We start from the raw sequence: 12,166 nt of genomic DNA, 5'->3' as shown, positions 1-12,166 counted from the left end.
GATGAAGGGCCAGCAGTTACCAGAGAGAGTGGGAGAGGCAGAGCTGATTCCCAGGGCCTTCGAGGGAGGGGCGGCGGGAAAGCTACTCCAGGTGAGATGTTGAGTTGAAAGGAAAAAAACAAACCAGTGCCAAGGGCATTGCCACGAAGGTGAACTAATCATACCGATAATGATAATTGTGGTATTTATTAAGGGTTTATGTGCCAAGCATTCTTCTAAGCACTGGGGTTAAGATGCAAGATAACCAAATGGGATGGAGTTCGTGTCTTATGCAGGGCTCACAATCTAAGTAGGAAGGAGAATGGGTACAGGATCCTCATTTTACAAATTAGGAAACTAAGGAGCAGAGAAGCTAAGGGACTTGCCCAAGGTCACACAGCAGGCATGAGAAGCAGTGTGGCTCAGTGGAAAGAGCCTGGGCTTGGGAGTCAGAGGTCATGGGTTCGAATCCCGACTCTGCCCCTTGTCAGCTGTGTGACTGTGGACGTCACTTCACTTCTCTGTGCCTCAGTTCCCTCATCTGTAAAATGGGGATGAAGACTGAGCCTCACATGGGACAACCTCATTCCCCTCTATCTACCCCAGCGCTTAGAACAGTGCTCTGCACATAGTAAGCGCTTAACAAATACCAACATTATTATTATTTTGTAGGGGAGCCAGGATTAGAATCCAGGTTCTTCGGCTCCCAGGCCCATGTTCCTCTCCACTAGGCCACGCTGCTTCCTGAGGCAAGTTCTCGAGAAAGGCAGAATCGTCCTATCCTGGCTGAGATCCAGCTGAGTCTCCAGCAGGGAACCCAGAAGAGGAGTTGCCCTTGAATGGGAGAGAGAAAGCAGGCCTAGAAGAGCAGAGAGAGCATGGAGTCCAGCCAAGAGGTTAGTGTGTCTATAGGAAACTTGGCCAAGCCTCACGACCCAAGGAGCCGCAAACCAAAACAATAAGACGGCCAAGAGCCGCGGCCCAAACAGTGGGAAACGATTCCCGTGGGGTGGTGGTGCGGAAGAGCGTTACACTGCTCACGCAGGAGCAGATGGCCGGATTCATGACAAACTCAGCACACGGGCAAGTCGCTGCCGGGGCCGCTCTAAGGGCAGTTGGGGACACGGCTCGGGGAACATTGGAGGGAGGTGAGGAGGTAGACACCGATGCCGCTTTTTGCCTGGGCCCGTTCCTCAGCTCAGCGGCCCAACCACCACCACCTCTTCCTTCTGCCCTGCGACTCGGCTTCCTGGGCTCAGGCTGCCGCAGGGGTGGTGGGGTGTTGTTTTTCCCGGCCAGACATGAACGCTTCTTGGACCAAGGCATGATGGCAGCCAAGAAGGGGCTGCAATCGAGGAGAAGGAGGCAACATTGCGGTGGCTGTGGCAGCCCGGATTCTGCTTCTTCTAACTCACAGACGCCAGAAGGTGGGGGTGGGAGTGAGAAGTGTTCAATCTTCTCCCCCTCATGCTGCCTCTTCAAACTGCTCTTGACAAAACTGCAGCAGCAACACACTGCAGCCTGTCACCACCGCTGGTAGGGTGAAAACCACAAGTGTTCCCAGCTTTTCACCACGGATCCAACATCACCAGAAGAAGAGCCATAATTTTGTCACCCCTGGAACATTTACACACATAACCCTCCCCCGGGGCCTAATGACAGGGCCTAATAACAGGGCCTCTCTGCGCCTAATGACAGGCATCCCTTTAACCAGAGGCAGGGAGAATATTGGGGGAGAACAAAGTATGGATCAAGCTGGGAAAATGACCTACCAGCAGAAAAACTGAGACTGGGAAATGGAAACTTTTTTCCCCAATCAATTCAGAAGCCTGCTTCCAGATAGAGAGGAATAACTTAGACTCCGGATAGAGGTGGGAAGGTCAATGGATGACTTTGAAGCAGCTGAACACCAACTCACTCTGGATTGGAATAAGCTCTCAAATACTAGAACTGGTTGGGAAGCCACTGCCAGTGTGCAGGCAAGCATTAGCAGGTGAAAAATTCAGGGAATGGAATGGAATGCCCAAGATCATAATGGGCAGGGAACGAGATTACCAGCTCTGTTATTCTGTACTCACCCAAGCCCTCAGTACAGTGCTGTACATATGGTAAGCACTCAAAAAATACGACTGATTGTTAAGATGTGATTTCTGGTCCCTCTGCAGGGGGGTCCACAGTTGACTGGCACAGGCAGGCTGGAAAATTGGGATGGGGGGAGAATGTTGGTGGGAGAAGCTCTGGACTGTCATTTGGGGGAGTGTGAGGTCATGTGGCTGCCGAAACTCAGAGTTCTGAGGAAAGGGGAGAGGCCCAGCCGTCTAGGACAGAGATACCTAATGGGGCAGGAGACCAGGGAACAGACAGCACTGGGCAGACAGAATTTACTCAGAGTGAAGTCGAAAGATGGGAAAGTCCCAGGTTGAGTCAACACAAAATATTTAGCTTTGAATTTGTTTAAAAATGATATTTTGGGGGTTAAACGGACACCTGGAATGAGGCAAGGTGAACGTTAAAACGTCCCTTAAGCTCTCTGTGGAAAGGGAACAGGTCTACCACGTTATATTTTCTTCTCCCAAGAGAAGAAGTACGGTGCTCTGCACACAGTAAGCGCTCAATGAATGCAACAGATTGATCGATCTGTTTACACGGCAGCTGACCAGGGACCAAAATCCAATTCACATATCTACGGCTCTCGCCAGGCGGCTGGAGCCCATCTATAGACATGGTTGGGCTGTGACACCAATAAACAGACCAGTTTTATTTTTGAAGGGATCAGGAAAACCTACATCATCACATTTCAAACAATCAAGTGATATTGCGATTTTGTGGAAGGCCTTTAGATGGCACCAGAGATCTAAATTAGCCGCTTTTGGGATATTTTACTTCTCAATTTGGATGCTTAACATAATGCAGAATGTGCTATTGAACAGAAGTTATTAATTCTATAATGATTAGCTAATTCAAAATAGCAACCCTTAAAGGAATTAAATAATCAATGTGACATCTGTTCATCTGACAGCAGATGAACTGAAACAGGTAAAAACATTTGTAATTTGGTCTGTACATTCGGCACCGTTTACTCAAAACACTTTTTTCCAAACTGTTGAACACTGTTGAAGTGAAAACTGAACACGTTAATGGCTGTACTGTGCTATTTATTTTTTCCAAAAGGCTTTCACATCAATCATTTCATTTATTCATTATCTCATTTATCCCTGTGAGGTTAGAAGAGGCAGGGATTACTGTATTCATTTTATAAATGAGGAAACTGAGGCACAGAGAAAATGACTTGCCCAAGGTCACACAGCAGGAAAGGGGCAGGACTGGGACTAGAACTTGTGTCTTTGAACTCCTAGTTATCATCATAGTATTGATCTACTTTTGAGATAGCACCTCTTTGAAGGAGTTATATTTTTATTTCTTGCACATTCTAGATAAACCTTTGGGCAGCTAACGATTAAAAAAGGCATATCTCCTCTAAAAATCCTTCCCCGACTAAGCCTCATTTCCCTTACTCCCTCTCTTCTGCAACAACCTTACATTTGGATCTCCACCCTTCATTCACCTCACCCTCAGCTCCATGGCACTTATATCCATATCTAATTTATTTTAATGTCTGTATCCCCCTCTAGACTGTAAGCTCCTGGTGGCAGGGAACATGTCTACCAAATCTGTTATACTGTATTCTCCCAAGTGCTTAGTACAATGCTCTGCACACAGTAAGCACAATAAATACACTTAACTGAGTGCTCATTCCTCTAGACTGTAAGCTCATTACAGGCAGGGAATGTGTCTGCTAACTGTTGTACTCTCCCAAACAGTGCTGTGCACATAGTAAGCAATACAACTGATTAACTTTACTGGTTGGTTGACTTTTTGTTCTTTAAAACTTAAGTAGCATGAGTATTCCAAAGACTTCAAATGAAGAATCTGCTCAAAACCTGTGATTCCTTACATAGGATAGCAAGCAGCATCAAGTTTTTCTAGTGGACAAAGTGAAAGTAAAATCTTGTGCATTTGTAGTGGCTTCCAATTTTCTCAAAAAAATTATTTGCTCTTTAGATTCCAAAAAAGAAAAAGATATCTATATATTTTTAGTAAAAATATCTATATATTTTAGTATATAGTAAAAAAAACTATATATTTTTATAGATATATATATATATCATCCATGTCTCATGGAAATAATTTCGAATTATTTCTAACAGTCACACTCTTCAAACAACTGCCCAGAATATAGGAAAGAGTACACTGCTCTTGTGACACTGCAAGGTTTAATTTACAAACTGTTAGAAAGATTGATCAATGTTGCTAGTCTCAGCCACTGGAAGACTGAGATTCTCCTGCCCTCCTCTCTCCTCAATCCCAAGCTGCATCACCATATTTGAGGAAAAGTGGGATTCTGCTGAAGATTGACCCATTGTTCACTGGTTCTCCTGGACTGAAATATTTCAGAGCTCTCAGCATAAAAAGCTGGCACAAGTCAAGAGTCAAACAGCCTTTTTCTTACATTTTCCCCAAACAGCAGCTTCCAACCACCCTCACCTCTAAACTGGAGCATTATTTGAATATTATTGACCCCAAATGGCAATGTGGATATTCTTTCAGTTGGGTTTTGATGGAGGACAGCAAGCTGGCACCTCTTAAGAATCTCAAGTGGCATTTTGGCTTCAGACAGGCAAACCACCTGATCTGATCAGTCTAAAGCTGAAGAATGGCATTATTTTCAGGGTAAAATGAGGATAATATAATCCTCCAGCTTCTCCTTGCCTCACAAGATATCTGTGAGTGACACGGGGAGAAGACTAAAATTTCAAAGAATCCATATTTCATCTGGAGGCATGCAAAATGGTGTTTTGGGTCAGTTTGCTAGCCTACAATCTACACAATTATTGCATTTCTCCCATCTAGCAGCATAGGGAGACACATCAGGGCTGCTCGGAATACATTTGATACGCAAGGTGACAGACTATTTTTCAAAACTGACCTGGAGTTCTATGACATCCTAATGTCACAGTGTTGAGTGTCCTGCGTTCCCATATTCTCTTCTCTCCTGAAGTTAGTATGAGAGGGCTTTATGTGGCTGCAGTCCTAGAATACTCCCCTTAATAAACCTAGAAGCAAATGTTCAATGGCTAACACAAATTCTTCAATTATACCCTTTTAATCCCCCTGGCTCCTATAAACCCTTGTAAGTTATAAATTTTTCAACTGGAGGAAAAAAAAAGTCAGGATGTGAACCTTTCCAGCAAAGGTCTTAATGTCTTTATTTCCCAAATTAGCAAATATGGTACCCTAATTATATAGTGCATTAAAAGTACTGAAGGGGTGAGGGCAGTTCCAAGCATCTTAGTCCCAGGGAACAACTGAGCGCCCAGAGAGAATGGGTTTGCTGAGTTCTCCATAATCTAGTGAGAATCTGGGACTGGAATTTTCAAATAATGTTTCAGGTGTCCCTATTCATGCCCTAGAATAGGACAAGTGCAGAAGAAATGAACTTGGGCCACAGTTTAATTCAGAAGGAGATCAAAAGGGAGGTTTATCAGGCCCACAGTCTTTCCTCTTTCCCTTTGGGCTTCTACCTTAACAAAAACAAAACAACAACAACAACAAAAAAAAAATTGGGGCATGACATGGCAACATACTGAGAACAAATGGAAAAAAAAAAGCAGATTTATGATTAAACAAGCTAGCAATTTTACTTGAATTGAGTTGTTTTAAAACTTTTAGCAAAAGAAAAAATATATAGCCAGTTTCATCTGTCAGGAGATGTTTATTCTGCCAATCTATTTGGAAGATGGAATTCATTTCATTTGGTTTAAGTGTCCCAAGTACAATAGACTTATTCACTTTTGCAAGTAATCACTTGTCCAAGTGCCACGTGAAAGACATCAATTCAGAGGAAAGTAAATGAAAAACTCCAGGCCTGCTATTAATGCAGTATCAGCTGAATAGGTTAGGTGAGGTTGGGCAGACAGGTACAAAAAACTTACCGGTCCTCAAAGAGGACTTACAAGGCTGATTTATCCTGCCAGCTCTGCGAAGACATTAGCTGTTGGGACTGTTTCCCTGTTTCTCACTTGATACTTATTCTTCATTGTAGGACTTTTGTATTCTATTGTATGATTTTTAATGCCTTTTTATAACAAACCACAGTTCACACACTACTAAAGTAATGCAAAGTAAATGAATTTTGCTGTGATGCCATAATTGTCAGAGGAATGATCTTGACTCAGGAAATATGCTATGTAATATATCCATTAATAAAAAAGCATACGTTGAGGGTAAAAAGTAGTGTGGCAGCCAGGAGGGTTAGTATTATTAGCAGGACATATTTCAGAGGTGGCTGTGAAGGGTTCACAAGCTACATGACTGAAAGACTAAAAATATTCTTTCCTTTCAAAACTGATCGCTTATGGGTTTTAATTGAGAACGTAAAGTCCTAAGTCATAAAACCGTAGATAATTTAGCTTCTTTGAGTTCTTCACACCATGGTAAAGGAATGTTGCACTTTTTCACCAATCATCCCTTTCTAGTGGTGACTTGTCTTTAATATGTGGATAAGCACTCAAGCAGAAATAATTCCATTTGAATATAAGCAATGCAGTTTCTCTTACTGAACACTAAGTCACAATGGGCCCAATTCTCCCAGTGCCTGAGGGTAAGTTAAGAAATTTGACAAGGCAGTTTCCCAAGGTCCTGAAGGGATTAACACTTTTTCCACAATGGCCCTAACATACTGCACTTGGGGTTAACTGAGCTCGCGTAAAGTATAAATGCCTTCTGTTATAAAGAAAATTAAAAATGGAATGGCAGCAACACAAGATGAATCCTCTTCTCTATACTCTCTTAAAGGTACTGTATCAAAATCCCATATGCCCAAATGCAGCTTTGGATCCCCAAAAGGTTCTCCACTCTACCGTGATTCTCTTTTGTTGTTAGGAACTGTTATCCATTAGCCCAAGTCCACTTGATGTCTTCTTTTAGAGCATCTAAGATTCCAGGGGGCTTCTCATTTCTATTCTAAGGGAATCGATAAGAATTTTTTTTAAAAAAGAAAAGTAAACCTTTTTTCTGCTTTCAGGAAATTCTAAGGTACCATGTACAATATGTGCATTTTTCTTTCAGTAAAAAAATAGTGCAAAAACATGTATCTGATCGTCAAAATAGTAGTTCAAGTGATACCGCAGGCAGCAGTTCTTGTGTTAAAAGGACGCAGTGTGCCTGTGTGCTATTTGGGTAATATGTTTCCATAGCACAAGCAATATCTCTACTTAGGATGCTGATAGGACCTGAACGTAGTTCTTGGGAAATATGCCAGATTTTCCCGCTAATTCTCCACTCATCCACTCTTCATCTACAGATTCCAGCTCTGTTATTGTGTCACCGGCCTGCAAGAGGAAATGCATTGAGAAAGGTTATTAGCTCTTGCCATGTGTAACCATGGTGAGCAGGGCTATTTGGAGAAAGCATGGCTAATCTCTTCTTTAGAGAACAAATTTATCTTAATTTATTCAAAGATAATGATAAAATATAAAATTAATTTTTACTTAATGATATTTTTCACCTTTAACTTCTCCCAAGATCCTATCCTTTTTTCTTCTCTTTTGCACTCTGAGTAACATCTCACATATCACTTCCATTCATTCTCTGACCAGATACTTTTGCTTACACTTTTCCCTTTGATTTTTTAATACTTCAAAGTCCTCTTTAAAGATAGGTGTTGCTGAGCTTTGATTTAAAGGCCACTTCCTATACTTTATTATTCTTTTTCTGATAACTTTGACCACCTTTTGCTTCCCCTAAATACCATCAGTTCTGTTTTGAAGGTCTCCAGCTGCTCCCAACTAATTCTCGAACTTCATTATCCCAGTTTTAGTCAGTCAATGGGAATGCATTGAACATCCACAGAGTAGAAGACACTGGACCCTAGCTTTAGGAATCTTAGCACCTCCTAATCTCAGTGGTTTTGAGTTCATCATTCTTATTGATTCTACTTGCTGGGTATTCTCCTTTGACAGACTGAATGAGAATTTCTGATTTTTCTTCCCTCACCTCTTTAAGATTTCTGCTTACTCTCAACAGCTAGGTGGTTCTCTTTTATTGAACTTAATTATGCTGCAAAAACCAGGTGGGCATGTTTCTGGCTCTACTTTAACCTCCTGGGGAGGTATTTAGGAGCTGGGGGAAGGAGTGGAGAGAGGAGCAAAGCTCAGGGAGCTAGATGACGACAGATAGGGCCAAAAGCCCCATAACTGATTCTCACTTGCTTTCCTGTCCCAATTTCCCCAAGTTCCAAAGTACTGGTTCTCTCCAGATGCTTCAGTCCCCTTAGATAATACAATTTAATGTTTCATTCAAATATCTTGGGGAAGCAGTGTGGTTCAGTGGAAAGAGCATAAGCTTGGGAGTCAGAGATCATGGGTTCTAATCCTGTCTCTGCTGTTTGTCAGCTGTGTGACTTTGGGCAAGTCACTTCACTTCTCTGTGCCTCAGTTCCCTCATCTGTCAAATGGGGATTAAGACTGTGAGCCCCACGTGGGACAACCTGATCACCTTGTATCCCCCCAGTGCTTAGAACAGTGCTTTGCACATAGTAAGCGCTTAACAAATACCATCATTATTATTATTATCTTTCTTTGTCTTTTTCTGTATGAGAAGTTGATCTGCATTTTCTATTGGTTTTGTAGAGGAATTAGCACTCACCCCAAGGGAGTTTGGTATGTATTCTTATTAGTACAAGTGCTGGCAGAAATTCTTACGTGCCATCACAAACATTCAATTCAATTAGCATCTACAGTCAGTCAATAATAGTCAAGTGCCCGCTGTGCGCAGGGCACTGTGCATAGTGTAATCTCCCTATCTGCAAAATTAAACCACCACTTCCCCAAAAAGGATGTAGTATTAACCATTTCTTCTTCTTGGAATACTCTACAGATGACACTGAAATCTAACCCAGTATTTTAATTCTGGAGATTTATGGTTCCTCATCCTTTGCTCTCAAAATATCAGTTCACACATTAAAAAAGGGCACCTTGTATCATTTTTGAAGAAACAGAATGTTAATAAAGCAAAATATTGAATTTCAATTTTTGGAAACAAATTTACCAATTGACTGTGAGGCAAAGCCATCACCTACAATACTACTTCCCCTGAGTTAACATTTAAATAAGCCTCAGGTTCCTCCCTTTGTCTCATAACCATCCCTTCTGGATTTCTCATACTCTGTTTCCCCAGTGGACTCCCAAACATTGGATCCATCTGGAAAAAAAAACACAACAACCAAGCCCACTTTCCAAAATGCCCTAAACCTGTATGTTCTCAATGGCACCCCTGAGAGTAGCAATTTCTATGCAAACCCAATGGAACTAGCAGATGGTAAATTTGTCATAATCTTTCAGGATTGGTCTGGAGACTCTAGACCATGTGATTGTGCTCTGCTGCGGGCCTGGCTGAACCCAAGAATCTGCCCCACTGATTACCATAGGCCAGGATGGTTGGATAAAGCTCTCTCTTGCCTTTGCCAACTGCCTGGCCTCTGGGGGTCCACCAGGATGCCTTCCAGGATAAGTATCAACTTTCTGCCCTCCACCCTAATAGCATCCATAACCCACCAGCAGAATACAAGTCTCTCTTGGGTAATTATCTGTACTTTCCCTCTCTTAACCTCCTCAAGCCTGGAAGGCATTTCCCTTTTGAGAACTTTTTAATAAAATAAAGAGTAATCACGGGCTCTACTGACCTTGAAGGAGAGCTCATCGTCATTTTCCCCATGGAAGTCATACAAGGCTCTGGCTTTTTCTTTCTTCTGTCCCGCCGTGGCGAGGGGCACTGCTCCAGCAATGGGACCTAATCGACACACAGTCAGTAAACGGTAGACTGAAATGAAAACCAACTTTTAAAAGACAGTTGCAATCAACTCTAGCTATTCTTTGCTGAATGCATCAACTTCATCTTCAAATACCCATTCACTATTGCTGGAGAAGAGCATGCATAAAATAGATGGAGCTTAGAACAGCATTCTTTTTCTTCTTACAAACATTCTGTTTTTATTATTTTTAACCTACTAATTCATAATTCATCAATTTTCAAAAATAGTAGGAAATAACTTGTCAAAAAAGCTTAATAAAATGATGGAAAACAGAAATACCTCTATTTTAAGATTTCAGAATCCCTCTCGTGGGACAAGAACAAAGATTTTTTGAAGTTTATGCCTAGTTAACCATTAGAATGCAATGAATGTCCTGAACATGACAATCTCATACCTGAACAGGATCGAACAAAAACGGCAGGGAAGATCCCTTCTCTGTTATTCAATCTGCCCTTGAACCACTCTGAGTTCAGATGCTTGATGATCAGGATATTATCTCCCTTTTTAAAAGATAAATCTTCACTGGATTCTGCTATAAAATCATGAAGTGCCTCACACCATTCCCCAGAATGTCTATTGTCCTGTCAAAGAAGCCAGAGAAGAGTTAATATGGAGAATAGGAGATATGAAGCTTGATTGAAAGCTGGGTTCTACACAACTTAAATTGGTTAGGGAAAAACTAAGTGGGGCCAAAAGACATTTTTGAAAGGCCTAATACTCTCTGTAGCTTTCAAATGTACAAAGAGACAGAGCCTTAAAACAACTTCAGCTCTTGGAAGCATATCCACAAAAGATGGGTGGGACTGTTCAATTCACTGGCATTTTTAAGCTGTCCTGATTTAAAGGGAGGGCCTCATACTTAAACTCTGAATTTTTTACCCTCTATTGTTTGTCATGCATGCTCTTAGACACTTAGGTAGAGGCAGAACAAAGACCATAATGCTTATTTTATCTGAAAGCCTCAAATATGGAAACCTGACTCTTTAATTTCCAGTGAAACTGTTCTTAATCTAAAAGTAATAGAGTCAGAATCAGATAGTCTCCTAGCTTCCAGCCTCTCACTCTATCCCAAAGACCACCTGGCTACTTTAGGATTTCAATAGGTCACAATTTCAATGATCACAGAGGAAATGCAGCTTTCATAAAACTCCAGCACTCATCAAGCAGTTCACCACTTCTCCATCTGGCGCTGCAGAATCAGCTAGTTGGGTGAAGTAATAACTGATAGTGTCTCCTTACCAGTGGAAAGCTTAGAAAGACAAAAGCTCTGTCAGGAAGTTCCACCTTCCAAAACAGAATCAGCCAAATGATGATTACCCACGCTTCATTACTGCTGTACATCTAGGATCTAGGAAAGCTTAAGCAGCAGATCAGGAGGTGCTGGAATATCATCATCAGAAACCCCAACAACAAAAAAAATCAACAGCATTTATTAAGCATCTACTTTGTGTGTCCTTGGGGTACATACCCTAGAAGTAAAAGATGTGGTCTCTACCCTGAAGGAACCGTCAATCCAGTGGGGAAATAAGTGAGTACAAATGACCAAATACACTGAGTACTCTTATAGTGGGGGATGAGAGAGCGGCTGCATCCCTAAAGAACCTTGTACTGTGGAAAACTTGCATTTTAGCACTCAGCCAGTGTCTGTGCTGCAGGTACGCACACGATCCACCATGTCACAATCTATCCAAATGTGCGCTGTTGGAAAAATGTTTCTTAATTCTGCTAACCCATTCTATTGAAAACGCCTAGTCAAAACATGCATAACTATAGAGCTGACCAAGTATTTATTTACTCCTTGCCTATGATATAAGCAATAGGTCAAAAAATAGGTAGCTACAAGGCTAATAAGAGGAATGTGGGAAATTAGCAAGGGTGTGCCTTTTGAAGGCTCTGAAGAAGGGGAACGATGTCGTCTGGCAAAATCAAGGCAAAAGAGGGAATTCAATTATGGAATAAAGCATTATCAATGCAATGGAGATGGGTTAGTTGGGGCGAGGAATAGTTTGAAAATTATTTCAATTCATTTATAAGAACTTTAAGCTCAGGGGCCACATCTTTCACTTCTAGTTTATGTTTGCATATGCTTGGTACAGTGCTCTGCACACAGTTTGGTGCTCAATAAATGCTGCTGTTGCTGATGATGAGAAAGCTGAAAGAAGGAAATGGCAGCAAATTCTGGCTTTCAAATAGCTTATAAAATATCAATAAAGCAGTTACATTCACAGTTCTCCTATAATATGGGAGTTATATTTTTGAAAAACCCCACATGAAGGAAAATTTGCAGTCCTTAACTGGCACCATATCTATGCATAA

At 41.6% G+C, this 12,166-nt stretch overlaps 1 protein-coding gene across 4 annotated transcripts in view; it reads right to left on the bottom strand.

Annotated features, from left to right (window-relative positions):
* Positions 1-5,472: 5,472 nt before the first annotated feature.
* SH3D19 (SH3 domain containing 19) overlaps positions 5,473-12,166 on the bottom strand; it is a 117,086-nt gene continuing 110,392 nt past the window's right edge. For all 4 annotated transcript variants that reach the window (XM_029076373.2, XM_029076369.2, XM_029076370.1 and 1 more), the window contains 3 exons: positions 10,245-10,431; positions 9,722-9,828; positions 5,473-7,370 (listed from right to left, as the gene is read on the bottom strand). In XM_029076373.2, the coding sequence (XP_028932206.1) occupies positions 7,254-7,370; positions 9,722-9,828; positions 10,245-10,431 (411 nt within the window). In that variant the 3' untranslated portion in view covers positions 5,473-7,253. The remainder of the gene's footprint in view (positions 7,371-9,721; positions 9,829-10,244; positions 10,432-12,166) is intronic.

The sequence above is a fragment of the Ornithorhynchus anatinus genome, chromosome 12, assembly GCF_004115215.2.
Source record: "Ornithorhynchus anatinus isolate Pmale09 chromosome 12, mOrnAna1.pri.v4, whole genome shotgun sequence".
In the NCBI taxonomy this organism is placed as follows: Eukaryota; Metazoa; Chordata; class Mammalia; order Monotremata; family Ornithorhynchidae; genus Ornithorhynchus; species Ornithorhynchus anatinus.
This window is presented reverse-complemented; position numbering and strand designations above follow the sequence as displayed.